The following is a 26,558-nucleotide window of genomic DNA, read 5'->3' as shown; positions in this document are numbered from 1 at the left end:
TCCAGGAGGAGCAGAGGCTTAGAGGTGGGAAAAATGGGGAAGGTTCTGGGCCCTTGGAGCCAGCCTCTTATGCTCATGTACTGGGGAAGTGGGGAAGTGAGGGAGAGAGGGGATGAGAAAGGTGGGCACATTGTAGAGAGTAAAATGGGGTCAACCTGTGAGAGCTCTCTGGGTCTGACCAGCCTGAGAAAGGCCAGACCATGAGTCACAGGGGCCACAGAGCCCAGCCCCAAAGTCTGGGGGTGTCCAGCACCCAGGTGCCCAGGTCCTTTCCTGGAGGACAAGACACCCCTCTCCAAACCTGTGAAGCCATAACAGCCATCCCCCGAGCCCCCCACCCCCCACCCCGCAACCCAGACACCTGGACGCCAGGCAGAAGCGGAGCAAGAAGAGGAGAGCAGATTCATTCCAGAAAGAACACGTTTACACCCAGCCAGGGGGCGGCCCCTAAAAAGACTGTTCACATTTGCAGCTCCATCTCAGCTTGAAAACTGGCTGAACTCCTTGGAAGCTTTTTTTCTCTTCTAACCAGACTTTAGGGAGCTCAGGAAGACGTCTGATTAGTTACAGACTAAAGAGATTACATTTTCCCTGCTGATCTGAGCCCCAGTTGAGGAAAGTTTCCATATACTGAGATTCTGGGTAAGATTGTGTTTTTGTTTAAAAGCTTCAATAGTAAAAATATATTTTTAAATCTTCTTTTAATGGCCTACATTGTCCAATCCCTTCATTGAGTGAGGAATCAGTGGCCTAGAGTGGGGCCTGGATGTCACCTGAGGCCACACAGCAGTGAGCGGCAGAGTCTAGAGCCAGCCTGGGGCTCAGGGTTGCCTGTGAACTCCAGCTCAGTGCTCCTTCCAAACGCCAGTGCTGGCTTGGGTCGGAGCTGCTGTGGCCTGGGGAGAGAAGGAGATGGGCCAAAGGCCCAGGGCTTAGTATGGCCCAGCATGAGGGCTCCTAGAAGCCCTCCTTCTGGAAGCCCCAGATGCCTCAGATGTGGGCTTGACCCGAGTTAAGCCGGAGACCAGGTCCCAGGCAATGCCCTCGCAGGCCCTTCCCGGCTCTCCTCAGCAAAGACACCTCGCCCACACCCCCAGGGGCCACACCTGGCTCAGTCATTCCTCCAGCGAGTGAAGCCTACCTAACACAGTCTGGACCAAGCCCTGGATGAGGAGTCAGAAGTCTGGGATCCACCCCAGTTGAACCTCTTCCTAGCTGAGCAGCACTGCGCTGTGCCTGTCACCTCTCTGGCTTCCTTGGCTGTAAAAAAACAGAGCAGAAACTCTCCAAGTGCAAAAAGAGGCACCGGGAGTACACAGCCCCTGCAAACACGGGCACTGTTCCTCAGCAGAGCAAATTCAAACCCAGCTCTGGAGTCAGGCCGCCTGGGATTGAATCCCACTGTGTGCTGGGTCAATGTGGGCAAGTAGCTTAATTTCCCTGTGTCTCAGTTTCCTTGTCTGTAAAACAAGGATAATGGGACCTACCGCCATAAACTAGTTGTGAGAAAATTAAGATAATATAGTTTGAGAGTTTTGGATGAGTACTCAGTAAAAATTAGCTTTTATTATAATGGCTCTTTGAGCCTTGATTGACCCCAAACTCCCCAACTAGTAAATGATACAGATGTTTGTCCACTAGAGCCTAGCCTGGTGCCTGAGGCAGGGGAGTGAGAATGTGGTGTGGAATTACTTAATACATGCTCCAGGAAGTATTAATACTTATAAAAGGGGCGCGTACAATTCACTGGAGCCCCCTTTCCCCACCCAGAGCACCGTCTTCCAGCGGTCAAGGGCTGGTGAATGAATCTCTGAATGATACATATTCCTCTGTTTGATGTTCAGCAATAATGAGCTTGTATGCAGGGTGAGTCACCAAGCGTGGTTCACGGTCTGTGCCTTGTATATAGCCGTACAATTCCACAGGCACAGACTCAAAGATCCTGGAAAATCATTCATTCGACAAACATTAATTGGGTGCGTGGCAACCTACTGATTCAGGAGTTGGAAGGGTGTAAAATATTATTTTGAAGCTACACACGCAGGCAGGTAACAATGTTATTGGACACGTGTTCCCTAAGCACCTGTCCTCTGGTCTTGAGCAAACTATACTTATATGACCTGGTTTATGAATTAATGAGGGCCAGCTAATCTTTCAGAATTCAATTTGCAGTTTTGGTCAAAAGCCCTTCAGCCTTTACAACCTGTCTTCCTGGGTTGGGCTAATTCCTTTGCCAGTTAAAAGGTTTCTGTGTCTTTAAAAGGAGGCGGTACCCTGTCAAGTGTGCCCCAAAGGATAGGCTGGAGGTGCGTGAAGTCCCACCCACTTTCTGTGACGTCCTGTGACCCGGCTTCTGATTGCCCGGCTCAGACGTCAATCGAGGGGCGTGTGTCTTGCTGGGACACAGTGGTGGTCTAACCTCTGGTTTGCGGAGCGGTCGGGTGTATTCTCCGCTCGCCCCCGCGCCTTCGAGGCCCCCGCCGCCCGACCCAACGGCGGAGCCAGCCAGTGGTTCCCGGGGCGCCCTCCCGCACCGATCCCTCCTCGCTGGGGCGGGACCTGGCCCGACGGCTCCGGTCACTATGGTCAGTGGTCGTATCGGGGAAGCGGGGAAGGAGGAGTGGGAAAGGGGGCGCAGTAGGCGGGGTCGCCGCCTGGGCGCATGTGCACTCGCGGGAGGGGGGCTCGGGCGCGAGGCTCGGCCCCCACCGTCAGACCTGCAGCGTTCGGACACCCCGGAAATACTGGGGGCCCAGTCCTTCCTTGGAAGGCCCCCGTGGACGGCCAGCGACGGAGACCCAGCCCGGCTCCCAGGCCCCCCGACCCGGCGCGTTCGTCCCAGCTGTCCCCGGGTGCCGCTCGACGGTGGGCACCCGGAGGCTCCAGGGCTAAGGGTCGCTTCCTTTTTGTTAAGTAGACCTCCAGTCGGCAGCTCACGGCCCCACCCATCCGAGGGCTCAGCCCTGAGAGACCTCCCACTCCCAAGCCCCACGAGTGGACTTGGGGAGTGCAAGGGTGGCCGGACATCCTCTCCGTTCTACGCGTCAACAGAAGGTCTTTGGAGTTAGGACCCACGTGGAGAGGCTGTCTCAAGTTGTGAGACACGTGAATTAGGAGTCCCTGCAAAGCAAAGACTAGAGGAACCCCTGATTCAGAAAGCAGAAAGGGCCCCAGAGACCCTCTGAGCCAGGCCAACCGGGTCTTGGTCAGCTGGGGCCACTGAGGCCCAGACCGGGAGGGGGCCGGGACTGATCGTGGTGGACTTGGACCTGAACCCAAGCCTCTGGACTCCCAGTCCAGTGCTCTTTGTGTTACTGCATCAGTCCACCTTGGGGGCAAGGGGAGGCGGGGGACAGGCGCTCTGCAGAGGACTGGGTGTGATGAGTGCCTAAAACTCTTCAACTCTGAGCCCCTCTGCTCCAGGGAGCTTGTAGAGTATAAGGACTGGTGGCCTGGCTTGTGGTCACACAGCCCTGAGTTCAAATCTCACCTCCATCCCTTGGAAAGCCAAGAGGCTTTGGTTGTCGCTTCCCATCCCCGGCACTATTTTTCACGTCTGTATACTGGGCTGCTGTGAGGACCACGTGAGGTGATGCGAGTGGAACCCTTGGCTCAGGTAATTGGGCACGGCTTTCCCCGTGAAAACAGGGTCCTGGAAATGCGCGTGCACGGGTGCCTGGCTTTTCGTGCTCGGCCTCCTCCCTCCCATGTCTGGGCAGAGAAATGGGTCACCGCTGCAGGCTGCCGCTGGCTTGGGGCACAGGTCAGAAACTGGTCACGGTCTGACACATTCTCACTGTGGTGTGGGCAGCCAGGTCATCTGCACTGGCCTGTCCTAGACAAACCAGCCTGCTGCTGGGTGTGGCTGAGGGCTTCTGAGGCATCTGGAAGCACCAACTTCCTGCTTCTACCCAGTACCTAAGGGTTTACCTGGCTCTGCTGCTCCTGGAAGGGGACCCAGGTGTTTCTGCATCGCCTGCCAGGGAGTGGCCAGAGCTGGGGTAATAATGGGTTTAGCCACCCTGGAGCCGAGGCTGGCAGGGCTTCCAGCCACCACTGGGTAGCTGAGAGCATGGCAGGGGTGGTGAGGGCTGGGACCTGAACTTCTGGCCTTCGTGCTGCACAGTGAGGCCTCTGACTCCATCCTCACGTCTGCCCTGGACTCACAAGACCGGAAGGTTTGTATAGAGGGCAGATGGAGTCAGAGCGCCAGCCCTCAGCCTGTGACGGGTGGCGTGGCTGCCTTGGAGAGGGATGAAGTGGTTAACTCACCAAGTAGGACGTCTGCCTGGGAATCCTGGGAGGGGGGGGGGGCAGAGGCAGTGCAGGGTGTGTTCTCTCCTGTTCACCCAGCATTTATTGAGCGACTACTGTTTGCCAGGTACCGTGCTGGGCCCTTTGGTGGTTTTCTGAGTCTGTGTGGTGTGGGTGGTGGTGAGTGTGTGTGTGGTGGGCAGAGGAGAATGTCTTTGGAAAATACAGTGTTTTCTTTCTGTATTCATTTCAAAGTCACTGGGCTAAGCTTGAGGAAGGGTCCCAGGTAGAAGACACAGAACCCCTTGGGGACGCAGGGGCCAGGGCGAGCACAAAGCCTGGGGCTGCCGCTGGCAGAGGTTGTAGGTAGTGAGGGGTCTCATGCTCACTCAAAGGGCATTTAACATTCAGTGAAGAATGAAGGTCGGATGTGAATAGCAAAACCACAGGGCCCTTCTGTGCTTTGTTCTTTGGTTTGTCAGACAAGCCCCAGTAGGTACCCTAGTCCAGCCCCATGCTGGGCACTGATGAGAAAGACAAGGGGCTTGCCCACTCTTAGGAGCTCACTGCCTGTTGGACAAGGCAGAGCTGGACACAAGCAATTCCTGAGCTACCTAAGAGGCCTGACCATGGGCTTGGGGAGCACAGCAGGGAGCCATGAACTCTGAGGGAGTAGGGAGTGTTGAGGAAGGCTTCACAAAGGAGTCTTTTGAATGGGGTATTGAAGGATGTATAGGAGTTTTCAGGAAGGATTTAGGGAAGAGTGTATTCCAGTCAGGGTGGGGCAGTGTGCTTACAGGCCTGGAAACATGGTTAACAGTGGGATATGCTGGGAAAGGTGAGCGGTCTGTATGGATGCAGGGAGCTTGGGGGAGGGAGGAGAGATGAGTTTAGAAAAGCAGATGGGGTCAGAATGTGCCATGAAGGGCTTCGCATGCTGCACTGTGGGGTTTGGATTTTATTCTGCGGGTGTGGCTGTGGAGGGGGGAGGACCATAACATATTTTTGACAAATAAGAGATGGTTGATTTGGATGCCGTCTGGTAATGGAGTGGACAGAGGGTTGGCAGTGGCCAGGCTGGAGTCAGAGACCAGCGCATACATCTGTTCACTCATCTGCTCGTTATGCATTTTGGGGGCATTATTGTGTGGCAGGCACTGGGGAATCTGGTCATGACAGGCAGGCAAAGTCCCTGCCATCATGGAGTTGACATTCTCGTGGAGGGTGACAGACAGCATGCAAGTAAACGAGTGAACCTACATGTCAGAGAAAGCTCTAAAGACATAAAACAAGTCAAGGCAGTAGGGGTGGGGAAGGGGCAACTTTCACAGGGTGGTCAGGGAAGGAGGTTGCATCATCTGAGTCATGTAAAGAGGCAGAGAGTCATTCCATGCAGAGGAACAGCATGTGCAAAGGCCCTGAGGTAGGAATGGGTGTGTCTTGGGGGAACACAAGGAGGGTCACTGTGACTGGAGCTCACGAGAGTGAGGGGAGCAAGGCCGGATGGCGTAGGACCTGGGTGGTTGTCATCCAAAGGTTGAGTCTTCTCCCATGTGAAGGAAGCCACTGGAGGGAACTGGGAAAGGGCATGTCCTCATCTGCTTCACATGGTAGGAGCCTGTGCTGGCTGCTGTGGAGGATGGTGGGGATGGGGGGTGGGAGTGGGAGCCAGGAGCTCAGTTGGGCAGACACGTGGTGCAGCCTCCCTTGAGGCAGATGGTGGCGGCTCTGGCCGGACACAGGAGCCGAGCTGACGGGGGAAAGGAGGAGTAGAAGAGGCCTCCCGGGTCTTTGGCATGAGCTCTGTCTGGATGGAGGGGCTTTTGAGGATTTGGTGACACCTGGAGGGGATGCAGGGGTGGAGGCAGAAAGCAGTTAGGGGCACAATAATTTTGGGATCTTGGTCAGACATCCCGCTGGCTGGTGGTGTTTGAGGCCGGAGCTCTAGGCAGAAGTCAGGGCGGGAGATCTGAGGGTCCGTTAGGAGGATGCTATGAGTCCAGGCGTCAAATGAGAGAGGGCCAGCATCTGAATTCGGGGTCTCTGCAAGGCCACCCAATAACTGTGACCCAAGGCAGGTAGGGGTCCAGATGCAGGGTCTTCTCTATTTCCTGAACTGAACTGCAGAGGTGGGGGAATGTGGGTGGTAGGCTGAGTAATAGCGCCCTGAAAACACCCACATCCTAATCCCCAGAACCTGACTAGGGTACCTCACGTGGCAACAGGGGCTTTGCAGTTGTGATGAATTAAGGGTCCTGAAATGGGGAGAGTACCCTGGGGTACCCAGGTGGGCCCAATGATGTAATCACAAGGGTCCTTGTAAGGAAGAGGCAGGAGGCTCAGAGTGAGGAGACGTGACAGGGGGAAGGAGGGATCATGAAGAAATGCAGGCAGCTTCTAGAAATTGAAAAAGGTAAGGGAGTGGGTTCTCCCCGTGAGCCTCCAGAAATGTCAGATAATAAACCTTGTTTTCAATCACTGAGTTTGTACTAATTGCTGTTTGTACAGCAGCAATAGGAAGCCAGTTCAGGACGCTAGGTCTCCCCTGAATCTTGGGCCTCCAAATGTTTTTGATCACTCATCAATAAAAATGTTTGATTATCCCGTATGTTGGTATATTATACATCATACCCTGAAGTAGACATTTAAAAAGCCATTTCCTTCCGGCCCCTGCAAACAGCCCCCTGTGGAGACCCCAGCCCCAAGCAGGCAAGGCCAGGCTTGGAGCCACGGGGAGCCTCTAGAAGTGACAGGGACCTTCTGAGGGGAGGTGTTTGGCTGAGTTCTGGGCCCTGGCCCTCTGGTGGTGAGCCTGCAGGCGCTGGCCTCTGCCATGGAGGAGCTGGTAGCTTGAGGTCAGGCCACGCGGTGCGTTGTGGCTTCTCGGGGGCTGGGCCTGGTTCACGAGGCTGACTCATGGCCTGGGGTCAGCACACCAGCGGAGCAGCCTCAGAGGGAGGTCCGGCAGGCTAACGGCTGGCCTTGCCCGCCGGGGCCCAGGGTGGGCCCAGGAGAGGCCCACCAGCACCTCAGAGCCTTGGCTGGGCGTGCACACAGAGGCACCGAAGGGTACGTTATGGGGGGTTTGTAGGCAGAGGCATGAGCCCGAGGCCGGGCTGCTGAGGAGCCATCAGGAAGTGATGATAGGGCACACGAGGGCCAGGTGGGTTCTCTTTGTGGCGAATTGGGGCAGAAAGGCACCCAGGTCTGTTGAATACCTTTGATGTGCTGGGTGACCAGCATCGAAGTTTCTCCCTGGATTGCCTCACTGTGTGACCTCAGGCAAAGAGCTTGACCTTTCTGGGCTTTAGTTTCCATTTGTAAAACGGAGCTACTGTGAGGCCTAAGTGAGATTATCCCCAGCGCCTGGCATACGGTGACCTCCCAGCAAAGGTAACTTAAGTCATTCAACAAGTGGTTACTTAGGGCCTTCCGGGGGCCAGCTGCTGTTCCAGGCACTTGGAGTACTGTGATAAAAATGACAAAGGACCCTGTCCTTGTGGAGCTTCATTCTCCTATTGTTTCACCTCTCATGAAAGCTCAGAGAAGCTGGATTCAAACTCTGAAGTGAACTGTATCTGTTCCAAGAGAGGCCCCCAGAGAACTCACAGGAGGGGCAGGGGTTTGGTTTGGGTCACAGGTCATGTCATGGGTCAGACCTTTATGGCCTGCAGGACTAAGCTGCCAGGGCCCAGTCCTTTCAGCGTGGCCCTCCCCACCCTGCAGCTCCCTGCCACCCCACCGTCTGCTGGGGGTCCCTGGAGATGCTCGCACACTGCTGGGCACGTGGGGTTCCCGTGGGCAGGGGGCGCAGCAGCTTGTGGGATGGGAGCTCCTGCATCGCCCTGGCAATGGGACCTCACTCTGGCTCTGCTTGGTCACTTCCTTACCAGAAGCTTTCAGGGCTTCAGATGCCACACCAGTGGGGCAGGATCCATGGATTGGGGTATAGGTGGAGGGCTGGGGTGAACTTGGCTTTTCGCTGTTCTCAGGCTGGTTGAGGAATTCTTGGGGCTCTGTGGACAGGTTCTAGATATGTAGAGAGGCTCTGGAGAGAAAACAGAGAAAAGTGGGGGAATCTGGTTTTCCTTGCGTTTGGAGGTGCGGTGGGCACATGGATGAGAGATGGGGATCAAGTGCAGGGTCAGCAGCATTATTGTAGGTGGTTACGTGCTGGCTCTGCGGTCTCCGAGGCTGTAGGAGGAAAGAGGACCCCCACGAGGACTCAGATCTGGTCTGAACACCAAGCCCCCCGTTCCAGTGCCTCAAGCTTGTTCCCAGGGTTACTGGGAAGGAGCCAGTGATAGGAGAAACATCCTTCTCTCACTTTGAAATATCTTCCTCGACTCAACAGCTCAAAGCTGTTTCCAAGCAGAGGTGCTATCTGCCTGACTTAGTTAATTAGCATCTATTTGCAAACCAGCAGTTTAAGGCTAAAATCCTTTAGGATTAGGTAACCTGATTAGGTCTGACAGGACATTGTCAGCCGAGGCCTGTCATTTTCCCATAACATCCTGGAAATTTGGGGCTATGATTTAAAAAACAAACCACCAATTAGAGTCAGCCAAGGTCAAACCCAGAGTATTGTACCTGATTTCTGGGCCAGTATACTGAGGCTGTTCTTCCAGGGGTGTGACCAGGGCCGTGCCGATGGGGACGGGAGTGGGGACCACCCGGGCTGACTTGAGTCACTCTGGGCTGCCAGGCAGGGACTTAAAGGCACGAAAGCAGAAACCCACTCACCCCTCCCAGTGGCCCCAGTAAACACACCTGGGACCACGAGGGGGCACTGGAGCTAACTCAAAGCTCCATCACAGGGCAGGGCAACCAACCTGGGAGCCATTTGTCAGGAGGGGTGGATCTTAAATAGTATTGAGTGAAGAAAAAAAAGGCATGATATCTATAGAATAATTTGTATGCATATTTAAAACACGTGCATACATAAAACAACTCTGTATTTTAAAAAAGACATACATTCCACTTACATGAGGTCCCTAGGATAGGCACATTCATAGAGACAGAAAGCAGAGTGGTGGTTGCCAGGGGCCGGGGCCATGTGGAGATGAGGGGTAGGGAATGGGGAGTTAGGGTTTAATGGGTAGAGTTTCAGTTGGGGATGATGAAAAAGTTCTGGAAAGGACGGTAGTGGTTGCACAACGATGTGAATGTACTTAATGCCACGGAACTGCACGCTTAAAAATGGTTATGATGGTATATTTTGTGTTATGTATGTTTTAGCACAATTTTAAAAAGGCAGATACGTATTGAAAGACGTACCATAGGGAATACCTATAGAGGGTGGGGGTATGGCAGGATGGGAACAGCGATCAGGGATGAAGGGGGAAAAGGTGACAGAATGCCTTGCAGAGGCCGGTGCTCACAGTGGGTCTCTTGAACCCTGAGTGTGATGATCTTGGCTCTCAGCGACCCAGAGCCTCCCGCCCCCTGCCCCCAAACTGCTGTTTAATATTTTTCTTGTAAGTTGACTTTTAAATAGCCTAAGTAAAGTTGTCTTCGAATGCCCAGTCGATACGACTATGGCAAGTGGAAAAGCTAGGGAGGCTTCCCTGGGTGAGGCCCATTTCCCCTTCCTGACCCACCTTTAACATTCTCATTTTGACTGGTGACGGCGGGCTTTCTAACATCTTAAATACTTATCTCTACATATGTAAGATTAATTCCTTATACTCCTTTCCACTCTCCCAGCGATACCTTCTCAGAAAGTGCCCATCAAATAGAACTGAGTATATGCATCCTCCCACACCATATGTCGTTTTTTTCGGGGGGCACTCCAGGCGCGAGCAGCGTTCTATACAGCTGCACTGCTTTTTAATCATCCGTCGTTTAAAAAGACCCAAGCCATCATTTTAAGTCTGCTGTGGGTAAAAACAAGACTTTTTGTTGGTGAGGTAGGTAAATAATGGGACTTTGGAATGAAAGGAGACAGCGGGTGGGTGAGTGAGAGAGATGGGCGTTGTCGAGTGGGGACACGTGCTGTTTCTGAATAGTACCTGTTTGTCATCCTGCCTTTCCCTCGGGTAAGCAGAGGTGGATTTTTAAATTCTGAAACTCATGGGATCCCATGGATATTTGCTTTATGAGCACACCGTATGAGTGCAAAATTAACTGTACACCAGCCATTGGTATTTATTATGCCAATAATGTAAGTCTTCCATGATTTAGAATAGGTAAAAACATGTTCACTTTTTATAACTATGCCACTGAAGTTAATAAGTTAGGGGCTTCCCTGGTGGCGCAGTGGTTGAGAATCTGCCTGCTAATGCAGGGGACACGGGTTCGAGCCCTGGTCTGGGAAGATCCCACGTGCCGCGGAGCAACTAGGTCCGTGAGCCACAACTACTGAGCCTGCGCGTCTGGAGCCTGTGCTCCGCAACAAGAGAGGCCATGATAGTGAGAGGCACGCGCACCGCGATGAAGAGTGGCCCCCACTTGCCACAACTAGGGAAAGCCCTGGCACAGAAACGAAGACCCAACACAGCCAAAAATAAATAAATAAATAAATAAATTTAAAAAATAAATAAATAGATAAGTTAATAAGTTTTGGACTTCCCTGGCGGTCCAGTGGTTAAGACTCTGCTTTCTACTGCAGGGGGCGCAGGTTCGATCCCTGGTCGGGGAAGATCCTGCATGCTATGAGGCATGGCCAAAAAATTTAAAAAAAAAAAACAAAAAAGAAAAAGTTAACAAGTTTTGTTTTAAGTTAAAAAAATTGCAAATGAAAATGCAACATTTTACACTCCAAGTCAGAGGCCTTCTCACCCTTCAAAAGAGGCTAGCAAAGTGGAAAGGAGTTAAAGGTACACTGGAAACCTGCTTTCTCCTTGGTGCAATTAGAAGGTTTGAAGAAAGTTGAAAAGAGATTAATTTTCGCTCCCAGTGTGGCCAATGTCTGTTAACCCCCGTGTCCAGACATCACCTATAAATGATCTCTCACTCCACCTGTGATGAGCAGCCCTCAGACTGGGGGACCCTGCTGTAGGCACTGAGGTCCGGAGCTGGGCAGTCTGCCTGTAATGCGCGGAGGGGGAGCTGCAGGGGCCCAGCCTGAAGGTGAGAAGGCCCCAGACTGCCCTGCACACAGTGTTCCTTTGAGGCCCAGCAGCCTTGGTCCCTCTAGAGCTCCTGGACTCTGAGCTCTGTCTGCTTAGCAGTTTGGCTTGGTAGAATGTCCATGGGCTTCAGAGTCCGACAGATCTGCAACAAATCTCTTCCTGGCACGAGGGACCGAACCTTGTCAGTAGAGTGGGTTTAGTAATTGTCGGTCGGGATTAAATGAAATAACGGGAATATGTAAGCCTCTGTCCCATAGCTTGGCCACACAGCTGGTGTACAGTAATGGCATCTGTTATTATTTCATACATCTTGGGCTTAGGGTAGCAGCAGATCATCAAACCGTCCTCCATGTGTTGGCTTTCAACCTCATGGTCACAGGATGGCTGCTGGAATGTAGACATTGCATCTGTATTAAGTCAGGAAGAAGGAGGAGAAGGAGGACATGCTGTCTCTGTTCTTCACATCCAGAACCAAAAGCCTTCCCCAAAGCCCCCAGCAGATTTTTTGTAAGTCCAGTTGGCCAGCCCCGGTCACTTGGCTGCCCACAGCTGCAAGGGAGGCTAGGAAAATCAGTGAGGAGGAGGGTTGTCATGACTTAGCCCAGGCATTGTCCATCACGTTGCCCAGAGTAAAACAGGAATCCTGTCTGTAGGGAAGAAATGGGTAATGGCTGATGGGAAAGCAGCCCATAGCATCTGCCCCAGAATGGTTATTTGATTCCTCCTGGTGGTTCCCCCCTGCTCTGCCAGCCTGCCACTGTGGTGTCAGAGCAGAAGTGAGGAAGGAGCCTGAGACTGACTTAATTTTGCAACAAAGGTTGGGTACAGAATAGAAGCTTCCAGAAACAAAACCTAGAATCCCTTCGCCCACCCACAAGCATTTGCACGCTCCCTTCCCTCTTTTAGAAATACTTTTCCTCCTGTTTTTAGGGACAACATTCATCTTCTCACTGTTTGGCTTTCCTCTGGGAAGATGCCCGGGCACCCCACATCTCGGGAGGGCATGTTTGGGGCCACCAGAAAGGGAGAAAAAGGAACAAAGCATGAGTTCAAGGGAGGGCCCAAGCCTGACTCAGATGGGGTGGGGCAAGCAGGGAGGCTTCACCGGGGACATGGCTTTTATTCATTCATTTAGCAAACATCTCATCCCCTGCTCTGGTTCAGGCCCTGTGAGGGGGCCCTGGGGAATCAAGTGAATGGCAGGCCTCAGATGGTTTGACAGCTGCCTGCTGGCAAGGGAGGCCCCCGTGACTTTGGAGACTTTGAGGGGTGGGAGCTTACCGGCCCCTCAGAAATGCCCCTTCCCAGTCACAGAGCCTGGATGCCGAGTACAGGAATCAGAGCCAGAGAAGCTCATTGTCAGACAGAAGTTTAGAGTCTGTCCAGGGTGGAGACCAGGTAAGCCTAGAAGTCACTTACGCCTCATTGTACGATTCTGTGGGCCAGCTCTCTGCTTCCGGTGGTGAGCGCTGGAGAATCTCATCATCAAAATCCAACACATTTCTCCAGATGGGAGGGGGTTTGTAACACCGAAGGCTCCTTTTCAAGCACTGCGGTACTGAGTTGAGGCCGCTGTCTCGTCAGTGAGGAGGCTGAGAGGCCGCCCGGTGACAGCTGTCAAAAATGATGGCCAGGGCTTCCTTGGTGGCGCAGTGGTTAAGAATCCGCCTGCCAATGCAGGGGACACGGGTTCGAGCCCTGGTCTGGGAAGATCCCACATGCCGCGGAGCGACTAGGCCCGTGAGCCACAATTACTGAGCCTGAGCTCTAGAGCCTGCGAGCCACAACTACTGAAGCCCGCGTGCTTAGAGCCCGTGCTCCACAACAAGAGAAGCCACTGCAATGAGAAGCCTGTGCACCACAACGGAGAGTAGCCCCTGCTCGCCGCAACTAGAGAAAGCCCGCGCCCGACCAGCAACAAAGACCCAACACAGCCAAAAATAAATAAATAAAATAAATAAATTAAAAAAAAAAAAAAAAGATTGCCAGGGACTTTTCCTCTAGCGGGTTCCCGACCGTTGGTTTGCTAAGTGCAGTTGGGCCCAGCAGGTGCTGAAGGGTTGGGGTCGTGGACCCCCGCCAGGTCTCAGCAGCACGGAGGTGCAGGCTGTCTCCGAGGGCCGCACTCCGCCCCGGGGCCCCCGCCCCTGCCCCGGCCCGGCCGCGGCCTCGCAGTTCACCCTGCTGGCGATGCGCCCCTGTGGAGGGCAGGACGAGGCTGCGGCCCTGGGGGGCAGCGCCCGGGCTGCCCGTTAGGTACCTGTGCGAAGTGTCAGGGGATGGCAAGGGGGAGGCAGGGGGAAGACGAGGCAGACCTGCTGGACACTTTGGACCCCCCCGGGGGGAGGCGAGAGCACGGCTAGTTTGGAGGATCTGGAGGACGAGGGGACCCACTCTGGGGGAGACGGGGCAGTGGCGGGGGCAGCGTGAGCAAGACCTGCACCTACGAGGGCTGCAGCCAGACCCCGAGTCGGGTGACCAGACAGCGCAAGCCATGGACGTGCAAGAAACACCGCAACAAGATGTACAAGGATAAGCACAAGAAGAAGAAAAGCGACCAGGCCCTGAACTGCGGCGGTGGGGCCGCCCAGGCTGGCAGCGTGGGAAACGTCAAACTTGAGGAAAGCGCAGATAATATACTCTCCACTGTCCAACAGAGAACAGGATCTTTTGGGGATCGACCTGCAAGACCTACTCTTTTAGAACAAGTGTTAAATCAGAAAAGACTGTCATTACTAAGAAGTCCAGAAATGGTGCAGTTTTTACAGAAACGGCAACAACTACTAAATCAGCAAGTTTTGGAGCAAAGACAACAGCAGTTTACAGGAACATCAGTGTGAGGGAACTTATCAAGAAGTCCTACACGTTTTTTATCTTATTGTAGTGGATGGACATATTTTTATACTAAAGATAAATGGGGTAAGATTTGCCAGTAGAAGGTAAACAGTCATTTTCCTGTGAATGTGTGTGCATTTGGGGACAAATACGTATTGCGCATTGTGCATCTATGACCCTGTTTCTGTTTTGCTATATTTGTTCATTTGTTTTTTAGATTCCACATATAAGAGATATCATGTAATATTTGTCTTTCTCTGTTTTCACTTCACTTAGTATGATAATCTCTAGGTCCATCCACGTTGCTGCAAACGGCAGTATTTCATTCTTTTTCTATGGCTGAATAATTTTCCACTGCATATATATACCACATCTTCTTTTGCATGTGTATACCACATCTTCTTTATCCATTCATCTGTTGATGGGCACTTGGGTTGCTTCCATATCTTGGCTATTGTAAATAATGCTGCAATGAACATAGGGGTGCATATATCTTTTCTAATTAGTGCTTTTGTTTTCTTTGGATAAATACCCAGAAGTGGAATTGCTGGGTCATATGGTAGTTCTATTTTTAATTTTTCTGAGGAATCTCCATACTGTTTTCCATAATGGCTACACCAATTTACATTCCCACCAATGGTGCACAAGTGTTCACTTTCCCTCACCAATACTTGTTATTTGTTGTCTTTTTGATAATAGCCATTCTGACAGATGTGAGGTGATACCTCATTGTGGTTTTGATTAGCATTTCCCTGATGATTAGTGATGCTGAAAATCTTTTCATGGGTCTGTTGGTCATCTGTATGTCTTCTTTGGAAAAATGTCTGTTCAGATCCTCTGCCCGTTTTTTAATTGGGTTGTTTGTGTTTTTGACGTTGAGTTGTATATCTTCTTTATATATTTTAGATATTAACCCCTTATTCAGATATATTATTTGCAAATATCTTCTCCCATTCAGTAGATGGCCTTTTCCTTTTGTTGAAAGTTTCCCTTGCTGTGCAAAAGCTTTTTAGTTTGATGTAGTCTCATTTGTTTGTTTCTGCTTTTGTTTTCCTTGCCTGAGGAGACATATCCAAAACAATGTTACTAAGACCAATGTCAAACAGCCTACTGCCTATGTTTTCTTCTAGAGAAGTTTAATGGTTTCAGGCCTTACATTTAAATCTTTAAACCATTTTGAATTTATTTTTGTGCACTGAGGTATTATGTTCTATAAAATGAATCAGTTTGGAAGTTACAAGTTGATACCCCTACATGGTGGGCCTGACCCTGACTCGCTGCCCGCCGGGGACCATGGCGTCTGGGATACTAGTCACACACCCGCAGGTGCTTCTGTCCGGGGGAGGTAACATTCACTGTGTCCTGCAGCCAGCAATTCAGAGGCTTTCTGTTGGTGAAAGCCCAACAGTTGCTTTTGAAATTGTCACAGCTTCACTCCTTTTTCTGTCTTTCAGAGTGAAGCATCTTTCAACCTAATATCAGAAAAATGTGACATTCTATCAATTCTTCGGGATCATCCTGAAAACAGGATTTACCAGAGGAAAATCCAGGTAAGGCAGAGGGTCAGAAGAAGGGGAGCCTAGATGAAATTGGCTGGAGTTGGGAGCAGAGAAAGAGGTGCCACTTTGAAGGTAAAAAGCCTTCGCATTTGGACCAGGTTCCTGGGCAAATTAAAGGGCTTCCAGAATATTGTGATGTTGGCTATTTGCCTTAATGAGAAATCCTTTCGCTGCAAAAAAAAAAACAACAAAAAAAAACACTTTTGTTTTTAAAAAGCTAGGCACTCTCCTGAGTGTTTCCTTTCTCCCTGAGACCTCATTACAACATTGCAAGGTCAGAACTTTTATTACCCACGTTTTACAGCTGAGGGAAACGAGGCACAGAAATTAAATGGCAAGCGCACGGCCCTACTGCTAGTGCCTGGAGGAGCTGGCATTTAGACCAGGCAGCCTGACCTCATAAAAGTCGTCTTTGTAACCGCCCTGCAAGGGCATCTCTCAGGAGGGAAAGCCCACTCCAGCTGCGCTATCAAAAAGGGGGGGTAGGGTTGCTGGAAGGATGCAGGGACAGTCACAGAACAAGGAGGAGCCTGGGCGCTCCCCTGGTGCCCCCTCTCCACCTCTCGGCTTCCTGCCGGGGCAGGAGCAAAGGCTGGGCAGCACACTGACTCTCGTGTCCCCTGGAACCCCCTCGGGAGCTGAGATGGCGTTTTCAAGGAGCGCATCCTTCCCTACGGCCTGCCTCTGGTGGGCCCATGGGGACTCCGGGCCATTTCAGAGGGAAGCTGACAGCCAGGAGCAGAGCCGGAGGGGGTGGCATTGGGAGGCCACACCTCCCAAGAAACCCTTTGAAGGACTGGCCAGACTGCTTGGTGAAGGCTGGGGAGGCCCTTCCTACCGACTCTGCAGCCTCCTGGCCCACCACACAGGCACACCCACCCTCACTGCCCCACCATGCACGCCGCTACTCCTCCTCTCGCTGCTCCTCCTCTCAGTGCCATTCCTCCAGGAAGCCTTCCTGGACTGCTGAAGTCTGATGTAGATGCCACTGCTCCGTGGCACCCCAGGGCTTCCCCTGTCCTCCTGTCACGATCATCTGACTGTCCATCTTACCCCAGACTGTAGGCTCCCGAGGGCAGGGCTGTGGGACCCCCCAGCCCCATTCATGCTCAGTATCTGACACAGGACACACTCTGAGTAGATTTATTTTTGTGGGATGAGAGTTGGGACACCATGAAGGGCAGCCAGTCTGAGAGGAGGGAGCAGGTGTTACGTGGGGGAGGCAGGGGCCCCGGCCCTGACGGGACACGACGGGGGTGCTATTGGTGCAGACACCCACATTTCCTCTGTCCCCCGCAGGAGCTCAGCAAAAGGTTCACTGCGATCCGCAAGACCAAGGGGGACGGGAACTGCTTCTACCGGGCCTTGGGCTACTCCTACCTGGAATCTCTGCTGGGGAAGAGCAGGGAGATACTCAAGTGAGTGGGGCACAGGGGATGCTGGGTGGGCCGCCAAGGGGCCGGCTGGGGAGGGACAGTGACCTAGCGGGCACTCTCAGCCCTCTGGTCTCAGTGTGCTTAGGCAAGTCGCGTTGGGTGCGTTCTCGAAAATTCACTGCAAGGAGAACACAAAGAAGCGTTGCCCCGTTGTTCTGGATGATCTCAGCTGACCTTGGATTTGAGTGTGTGAGTAACCCAGGGGTCCACCTGGTCAGCCTGGAGCTAGAGTTGACGCTGTCCAAGGTCCCTCTGTCCCGCAGCTGCTGCCTGTAACGATCCTCCCTTAGACCCTCGGGTTTGGGCTTAGCTCGAGGCTTCTCATACTTCATCATTTGTGCAAACCCCCTGGGATCTTCTTCAGATGCAGATTCCAGTTCAGTAGGTCTAGGGCGGGGGATTCCGCATTTCTCACAAGCTCCCAGGAGAAGCCGCCCCTGCCTGCCGCTGGGCCTCGGACCACACTGAGGAGCAAGGAGCTGAGAGCTGCTTCTTAACCTTGGAGGTCTCACAGCCCTTACAGGATTTGATGAAGACCCCGGGCTTCCTCGTCAGACACCCTCCCCCCACATACCCTGGGGAAGAGTGCAGAGTGGCCACGGGTCACAGAGCCCCTGTGGTTGAACCGTGGACCCCGGCGCCAGAACTCCTTCGCTGAGGCAGGTTTCTACCCTGCCTTCCTTCCGGGGCCCCCTTGCTCCTGCAGCCGTCGCCCAACTGGGTGCCACACGCAGACCGTGTTGTGGGCCCTGGGGATGCAGCAGCAAACAAGAGAGACAAAACACCCTGCCTGTGGAGCTGGCATCCTAACCGGAAAAGAGGGACAGTGGATACGAAGAGTACTTGATGTGTCAGACGGCGATAAGTGTTGTGGGAAGAAAAATCAGGCAGGAAAGGAGGCCAAGTTGTCCAGGGGTAGAGGCTGCAGTTTTAAGTAGGGGTTGGAGAGGTAGGGGGGGCAGGTGGGGTAGGGCCTCACGGGCCTTTTTAAGGACCTTGAATGTCGGCCTGAATGAGGTGGAGCCACAGAGGGTTCAAGAGAGCAAGGGGCCTGATCTGCGGGCTGCTGCGTGCAGGATAAACACAGCGCGCACAGCCAGGGAGCAGCAGGGGACGTGATCCGGGAGAGCCCAGAGGAGGGGTGGTGACGGTGGCCTGAGCAGGTGGAGGTCGATCGCAGAGCCCTGCAGGGGTGGCGCCAACAGGATTCACTCGTGGCTGGAGTGGGATGTGTGAGCAGAGAGAGGAGTCGAGGATGGGTGCCTGGGGGTTGGCCTGAGAGTTAAAAAAGCAGGAGCTCCATGTTGCTAAGTCCGAAATCCCCGTGAGCCATCCAAGCGGGGTCCAGTGGGAAGTACCAGGCGGGTGTTACCCCATTTTACAGATGAGTAAACCGAGCTTCGGAAAGGTTAAGTGACTTGCCCAAGGTCCCACTAAAGCTGGTGCGTGGCCGAGAGGGCCTGTGCTCCAAGTCCTGACGCTGTCCTTCTTCTCCTCCCTCACCTCGTCGGGGCGGGAGTCCTGCCCTGGGTGTTTGTCCCTCACTTGACTGGGTCTGTGTGTCGCCGTCTCTGTGTCCCCAGGGCTGGCATGGCGGGGCCAGCAGTCGTTGGTGAGGAATGAGTGTGGGGACGCGGCGGGGGCTCAGGAGCGCGTGGCCAGGGAGGGGAAGGGTGTGAAGGCAGGAAAGCTGGGAACATAGCTGTGCACATTCACAGCCTCACAGAACGGTGGCCAGAGGGGCCCTCCCAGCACCCCTCGTGGAGGCCTGTTACCATCACCCATGCCGTGCGAAAGGGGAGCCTATGGCCCAAAGCCGGAGAGCGACTTAGCAGCAGGGCTGTGGCTCCTGGCACAGCACTCCTTCCCACACCTGCCCTGGCCAAACCGGGCTCAGATACGCCGGCCCAGCCTTTGGCAGTTTGCCTTTCGGCAGAAGCGCCTCACCTTCCAGGTTAGGTGATTCCACTTCACACACACCACCCTCTCCGCACCTCCCCTGTCCCACAAGGCGCCTAAGCCTCCCAGGCCTTTCTCATTGTGCCTTTAGTCCCTCGTGAAAACCCCTCCCGTGTCCTCCCTAGAGTCTGGTCTCCCCTCCCAGGGGACAGGCTGCGGTTACGCCCGTGCCAGCTGGTCCCCCAGAGCCTCTCCACTTGGTCCTTCTTGCGGGGGATGCATCCCTCCTTCTGTGGACCAGTCACTTGGACTGTATCTCGTCTCTGCTGCTGAACTCTGTGTCCTAGGGCGGCTCCCCGCTATCCCCAAGGGGACCAGGACAGGTCCCAGATGGGGCCGTGCCAGTGGGGGGCCTGCAGTGGGAGCACTAACAAAGCAGGGGTCCCTGGACCCGGTCTTGAGGGATGGTCAGTGCTGGCAGAAGTTTAGTGGCTGTTTGGTCGGGAGGCCTGATTTGTGGTGTGAGTTGATTTCTGTAGTATAAATACTCTTGTCATGATTTTTTTTTTTTTCAAGCTACCATCATGGGGTCACTGAACAGGGAGTTGGGAAGAGATACGTAACACACGCTATAGTCCAAATCGTGTTTCCACCATCCACACACAATAGACAAAGATTACGTCAAGAGCATAGATTATAATTTGTGTTTTAAAGTTATTTAAGTTTACATAACTTGATTCTTAAATAATGGCTGTTTAACACCTGGATGGCAAAATGCGTAAATTTAACAACTAGCTCTTGTGAGCAGGTACAGACCAGCGCTAGCACACCTCTGAGAAGAGCATCCCTGGCCAAGGGGACAGTGGATGCTAAGGGGTGAAAACGCAAATGGGTAGTGACTGTGGGGTGTGAGGGAAGCTGTGAGACTTGACTAGAGATGAGGCTGCTGAGCTCGGCAGGGGCCCTTCCAGGACACCTGTGCTGGGGAGCTGTGTCCTGAGGGAGAAGGCTGTGGCAGGTCACTCTAAGGTCCCTGTGGAGAGGGGACCAGGAGTGAGGGAAGGCTGGGTGTGGCCCAGGCCAGAGATGGTGTTGACATACCAGGAACCATGGGGACAGGAAGGAGGGACAGAGTCAACAGACCTTCGAAAGGTAGTATCAATCTATCTGGGAGTGGGTGGTGATTACCTCAATTTCCTCATCTGTGAAATGGGTATACTACCCACCTCCTGTGACTGTACAGGGGAGGACAGAACAAATCAGTGTGTGGTCCACGTGGAAGTGCTTTGAAAAGTAGAAAAGTCCTGCTAGAAAAAAAGTCCTAGTAGAAAAGTGACACGCACCCTCTCAGGTGTGTATGGGGTGGTGGGTGAGTGGGATGACAAGCTGACATCACAGCAGCACACCCTGCCATTTCCTTGTAAGTACCAGTCTTTCCCCTCCAGGTTCAAAGAGCGGGTACTGCAGACCCCAAACGACCTTCTGGCTGCTGGCTTCGAGGAGCACAAGTTCCAAAACTTCTTTAATGCTGTGAGTTAACCTGGGCACGACAGCTGAGGGGCCAGGTCCTCCCTCGCTGGCAGAGCAGACAGGAGCGGGCACTGGCCGGAGTCCCCTCACCGCCCAGGGCTCTGTGGTTGCGCCCCTCTTGCTCCTCCCAGCTGGGGAAGGGCTGAGGGTTGCTTCCTGCTTGTGGGGACATCGAGGGAACAGGGAGCCCAGGGCCCTGCCCTCTCTCTGGGAGGAGGTACCTCCTTTGGGGCACTAGCTCTCAGGCTGGAAACTTCCCCCAGCCTCCGTCAGCCCATCCCCTCTCCACCCCATTCCCCGGATCCCACTAGTGAAGGCGGTGGGGTTGGAGGACTGTCAGTGCTGAATCTGTAAATAAGAATTGCAACCACGGCAGTGAGGAGGGAGGCTAACCGCTGCTCCTTAGACGCGACTCACTACAAAATATCTAAGGGACTAAGGGATATTAGCTAAGGGACTCACTACAAAATATCTCTAACCCTGTTACTGAGCTTTGGCGGGATCTCTGACTGATTGATTTTGGCGCCTCAACTTGAGGATTTAGAGATGGAAATGCCCGTGGAGGGAGGCCCATGGAGGGAGGGGCGGGGCTTGCCTGTCCCCTGGCTGAGGGCCCAAGGGCTGCAGTTTTACAGCGTGGTAGAGCTCGTGGAGAAGGACAGCTCCGTGTCCAGCCTGCTGAAGGTGTTCAACGACCAGAGCTCCTCGGACCGCATCGTGCAGTTCCTGCGCCTGCTCACGTCAGCCTTCATCAGGAACCGCGCCGACTTCTTCCGACATTTCATCGACGAGGAGATGGACATCAGAGACTTCTGCACTCATGTAGGTCCTCGGGGCCCAGGCTGTGGGGACTCGGCCTCCGGCCCTGGGCTCCGCTCCCATCCCTCTCTCCATAGGAGACTTTAGCACCAGCATTCCCTAACCAGGGGACCTGGCTGTCATGTCTACATTGCAATTCAAAGAGCACTAGGTTAGCAAGCCGGACCGCATCCTCCTTCTGCCCAAACTGTGTGGCTTTGGGCAAGTCACTTTCCCTCTCTGGGCCTCAGATTTCTCATCTGAGAAATAAGGGCTTTGGACTAGACTGTTCACAAAATTACAGAGTAGCAACCCCAGAGTCACATTTGCCCAAGACCTGTTCTGTTTATGATGTATGGTATTTACCTGAAAGAGCTGCCAACATTTAAACACTGGGCAATTTTTGGATGAATGTCTGGATTTCTCTGGAAAAATCAGAAGATCCAGCTCCCCAGGCCTTATTCCTTTTTGTTTTTTTTTTTTTTTATAAATTTATTTTTATTTATATTATTTATTTTTGGCTGCGTTGGGTCTTCATTGCTGCGCGTGGGCTTTCTCTAGTTGCAGTGAGCGGGGGCTACTCTTCCTCGTGGTGCGCGGGCTTCTCATTGTGGTGGCTTCTCTTGCTGTGGAGCACAGGCTCTAGGCACGGGTTTCAGTAGTTGTGGCACGTGGGCTCAGCAGTTGTGGCTCACGGGCGCTAGAGCTCAGTCTCAGTAGTTGTGGCGCATGGGTTTAGTTGCTCCGCGGCATGTGGGATCTTCCCGGACCAGGGATCGAACCCGTGTCCCTTGCATTGGCAGGCGGATTCTTAAGCACTGCGCTACCAGGGAAGTCCTCCCCAGGCCTTATTCTTGCCCGACAGTAATCAGCAGGAGCTAAATGGCAGCTGCCCTAGTTATTGGGACTCAGTAGGCAGCTTGTCTCTCCATTGACTCACTCACTCGCTCGCCTAGCCCTCTGTAAGCACATAAGCTTGAAATCCCTTTATGATAAAGTCCCTTTCTGCTGAGATTCTTTGACTCTGTGCATTAGGAAGCCCAAGCTGAAAAACTCCTGCCCCCCTTTCCAGATTCTTCAAAGTAGTGTCCTCTTCTCACAACTAGGGGGTCCAGAATCAAAAAGATCTAGATTCAAGCCTTGCAATTGTGGCAATTTCTATCTGTTACCTCCTCAGTGAGCCTGCGTTTCCTCCTCTGGAAAATGCAGATGTCAACATCTGCCTCACAGGTTGTTGTGGAGATTATTTCCCAGCGCAGAGGTTTTGACCTAGGACCACGAAAGCCAGGGTTGGACCTCTCACTTGTCCTCTGCCAGGCCTCCATCCTCAACTGGGTTGTTTTTTCATTGTGGCCTTTGCAGGAAGTGGAGCCCATGGCCATGGAGTGTGACCACATCCAGATCACGGCCCTGTCCCAGGCACTGAACATTGCCCTGCAGGTGGAATATGTGGACGAAATGGACACGGCCCTGAACCACCACGTGTTCCCCGAGGCTGCCATCCCTTCCGTTTACCTGCTCTATAAAACATCCCACTACAACATCCTTTATGCAGCCGATAAACGTTGATTAATCTTAGGCCGTGCAGTGGAGCCTGTCACCTAACGGGACTGCATTCTGAATGGAACATTACGGCTTTTCAATTTTTTTAAGTGATTTCGACTATAGTTAGAAAATGTGCAGCCTTTTGGGCAAAGTCACTGGGAATAAGGCCTACTCACTACGGACTGGTGGTAACTTGGCGATATTTTTAATATTTATCTTCATGGAGGATCAAATGTTTTCCAACTCTGGGCTAGGAAGCCGTATGCCCCGGCTCTACCCCAGTTCTGAGACCTTGCATAGGTCACCTCCTCTCTCTGGGTCCAATTCTTCATCTGGAGGTTCCTGCCAGTGTTGACATTCCAGTGTTGTATAAAAATGGGGTCCTCTGGTTTATTTCCACCAGGGGCAGTGCCTCTCTCTAGGGGAAGAAAAGCTCAAGATCAGCTGTCTTCAGTGACTTACCAGTTCTATAAAAAATCAAGTCCAGTCAGCTGTTGGACTGGACTTTGGTGCATGGTGAATTGAGGCCAATTTGAATGCGAGGGCTTCAGTGTACTTCCAAGCATTCATGACAGTGTTTTCTTACCCCTAACTTGAGGAAAAAGATACTTTTATGCCAAAGTCTAGAAAGAGGCCTGTAGCCATCAGCATGAAGCCCAAGTTGTTGAGCCCCTCTATCTCCCTCAGGGCCAGGACTGCCTGCCTTCTGGTGGGCAGCCCTGAAGGGTTCTGCCGCCAGCGCCACCTGGACAGACACTGAGAAAGGTTAGGGTCTGGGACCAAGAAGGTGTGTCATCGTCCCCAACACATCCTGGAAGTAGAATATGGATTCTCAGCCAGGTGGAGACATCGATCAGCACATGCAGCCGTAGACTCCAGCTGAGCAGAACAGACAAGTTTTTTTTGAGGCTGTCTTTGGCTTCCTTTCCCCTTTCCCCCGCTTCTGTTTGGCTCATGGGCTGGCTAGAGGTTAGGTGAGAAAGAACAGAGATAAGCCGAGGAGAGTGGCAGTGGGGGAGATCACCACTGGGGAAACTGCCTGGTAGCCAAGAGCCCTGGCTCTTGCCAGTCTCCTTGTTCATCCACCTGGACATGCCCCTTGATAACCTCCTCACCTTGCTGCCTCAGGATCTCGAGGAGCCCTGGCTGGGCTGGGGCACTGCCAGCAAGCTCTCTTCCTCTCTGGGAAGAAATGGAGAATGCAGGGGTGTGGAATTGCCTTCCTTAATCGAAGGCCTCACAGGTTCCATTCTGCAGGGATTTATTAGAATCTATTGGTGCTGCAGTGCCAGACTGTGGTATCTGCCGACAGCCAAACTGTGCACCTGGAGGACTGGGTAACAAACTGCTCCCAGTCCTTGTATACAAATGTCAGATGTGTTTCAGTCTTCCGCCTTTGTGAAAACTGATGTCAGGGTGCTTTTAATCCCAGGCAGGGACCCAGGTTCCCATACTGCCCTTGGCTGGAATTTGGACCCCAAGGGCTTAAGCTAAGTGACTGTCACTTTTTCACAGGAATGTAAAGCTGACCATGATCTCTGGATTGGTTCAGTGGTTCCACCTTGCTCTGGGTAGGAGTGCTGTGACAAGTACACTGTAAGAGTCGGGTAACATGTTACATGATTTGTGAGTATCACGATCCCTGTTTCCAAACTGAAGGACACTGAGCTGAATCTTGGCTGCTCTGAGCAGTTGTGAGATGGGTCCTGGGCCTCCAGCTGGGCTCTCAAGCACAGTATAATCAGCACTGGCTGCCACTTAACTGCATCTGTAGCTCGTGTAGCATTCACAAAAGCAAAGCTTTCTCTTCGGCAGACAGGCTGGAGAACTTCCCTCTGAGGTGTGTCTGCGCTGTGTTTCCAGGCCTGAGAGGCTGCCGGTGTTCATGTGGGACCCTCTTCCCAGGAGACAGCCTATCAGTTTAGAATCAGAATGCCCAAGAGAGGCAGGCTGTTTTCATGACCTTGCTCTCTGCTCTCCCATTTTTCATAAAACCATTGGCCAAATCCAAACCACTGCTCTCTTCCCTTCACATCTGCCCTCAGATCTTGCCTCTGAAGGGAGAGCACTGTGGAGGAAAGGAGTGGCAGAATTCAGAGACGCTTTAAGTAACAAATGTAAAACCCCGTCATCCGCGGACACTACCCTGCTTGTGTACGGCGGCCAGCCACGCCAGCAATCACACTTCCGGGGCAATTCTTCACCCACCCCACAAAGCCTTCTCTTTGCAGACCATAAGCTGGAAGGAAGGTTGCTTTCAGAGTTTGCCTTTACAACTGCACATGTGTTACCTTCCTTCCAAAGGGAACTTTACAAACCAGTGTGAATATTTAGCAACAAAAAAACTGTCCTTGCTTTTGGTTCCTACTTTAAGCACAAAGTGGCTCTGGAGCCAGACTGCCTGGGTTCAGATCTTCAACTTTGCCACTAACTAGTTATATGACCTTGGCCAAGTCACTTCACCTCCTAGTTCCAATTGCCACATTAGTGAAATGGAGACAATACCAACACATCACAGAATCATCGGTTCAAGTGGAACAAGATTACATGTGAAAACAATCGCAAGACCTGACGCATAGTGAGCGCCCTACAAATGGGATGCTTCCCCCCACGGACCCTTCCGGATGGGCTGCAGCAGAACACTGCAAGATGGGAAAACACGCTACCTTGGCAGTGGCACTGTGGTTTCCCAAACAGGAAAGAAGTCTAAGGACCAAACGCATTCTCGTGCTGAGCGGAAATAGGGGCAGGGGCTGTGGCTCAGTAAATGGTTCCCCAGGGGCCCCTGGTCCCCTGGGATGTAGGCCAGGCCCACAGCTTCCTCGGGCAATTGGTAAAAACATTTTCCTAGCATTAAAATGGTTTCCATAACAACTGTTTGTCCTGGCTTCTTAATAGTTGGTATCTGGCATGCACCAAAAATCAACACTACTATCCCATGGGGCTTGTACGTGTGAGTGGATTAGCAGGGGTAGGAGTGTCCTTGTTTAGTGAAAGGTCCAGACACTCAGGAAATTCTGTCCTTGGGCTGGGCTGGAGGTGCCAAAGGAACCACAGGCCTCCCCAAAGCTTCACCTCATCAGGTCAGAGAGCAGAACTGTCAGGGAGGCTGGCCCTATCTTTTAAAACCTAGCTCTTTAACATGTTACCCCACAAAAAAGAATTTGCTGTTAGAGGGCAAGGACAGGATGTCACAGGACATTAGTGGATCTGTTTGGCCTGTGACAAGTGTCCTCAGGCCTCTCATGGCTCAGGTGCTGCTAAGGGACCTTGACCCTGCTTATAACTTCCACTGTATCATCTGGAAAACGGAGAGTCCCCCTGCCATCCTCTGATAGCTATCACTCAGGAGCTTCACAGACTAGGGCTGTTTTCTTCTGCCTTCTCCTCTCCCGGTCACTGGTGACACTGGGGAGACAGTCTCTGGCAACAATGCTGACTTTTAAAACCAAAGCAGTTTTCTGAACTTGCCTTGGGCCTACAAGGAAATACCCAAGGTTCTTATCCCAGCTCTGCCACTTGACTACTGTGTGACCCTGAGCAAGTCTTAACCACTCATAGTGCGCTTTCTCAACTGCAAAAAAAGGGTACTAAGACTTATGTCCCAGGGCCTTGACGGAAAACTGACA

The 26,558-nt window shown here is 52.7% G+C and overlaps 1 protein-coding gene and 1 pseudogene across 2 annotated transcripts in view; both read left to right on the top strand.

Moving 5' to 3' along the window:
- The window catches only part of LOC309625277 (regulatory factor X-associated protein pseudogene), a 228,078-nt pseudogene extending 212,406 nt beyond the window's left edge, over nucleotides 1–15,672 (top strand). The window contains exon 2 of the transcript XR_014249962.1: nucleotides 10,490–15,672. The product of XR_014249962.1 is annotated as a regulatory factor X-associated protein pseudogene (transcript). The remainder of the gene's footprint in view (nucleotides 1–10,489) is intronic.
- Nucleotides 382–25,803, top strand: OTUB2 (OTU deubiquitinase, ubiquitin aldehyde binding 2). The gene is made up of 6 exons (XM_082384624.1): nucleotides 382–2,585; nucleotides 15,617–15,712; nucleotides 17,021–17,139; nucleotides 20,502–20,586; nucleotides 21,214–21,408; nucleotides 22,747–25,803. The coding sequence occupies exons 1-6, from the start codon at nucleotides 2,583–2,585 to the stop codon at nucleotides 22,951–22,953; spliced, it is 705 nt and encodes a 234-aa protein (XP_082240750.1). The 5' UTR covers nucleotides 382–2,582; the 3' UTR covers nucleotides 22,954–25,803.
- Nucleotides 25,804–26,558: the final 755 nt, after the last annotated feature.

Source organism: Balaenoptera borealis (assembly GCF_965194805.1).
Source record: "Balaenoptera borealis genome assembly, chromosome: 3".
NCBI lineage: Eukaryota > Metazoa > Chordata > Mammalia > Artiodactyla > Balaenopteridae > Balaenoptera > Balaenoptera borealis.
The sequence above is the reverse complement of the archived record's forward strand: the minus strand, read 5'-3'. Positions and strand labels throughout refer to the sequence as shown.

Coding starts and splice junctions, on each gene's coding strand:
- OTUB2 (XM_082384624.1), top strand. Junction 15,713..17,020: donor TTTACCAGAGGAAAATCCAG/GTAAGGCAGAGG, acceptor TGTCCCCCGCAG/GAGCTCAGCAAAAGGTTCAC. Junction 20,587..21,213: donor TCCAAAACTTCTTTAATGCT/GTGAGTTAACCT, acceptor CAAGGGCTGCAG/TTTTACAGCGTGGTAGAGCT.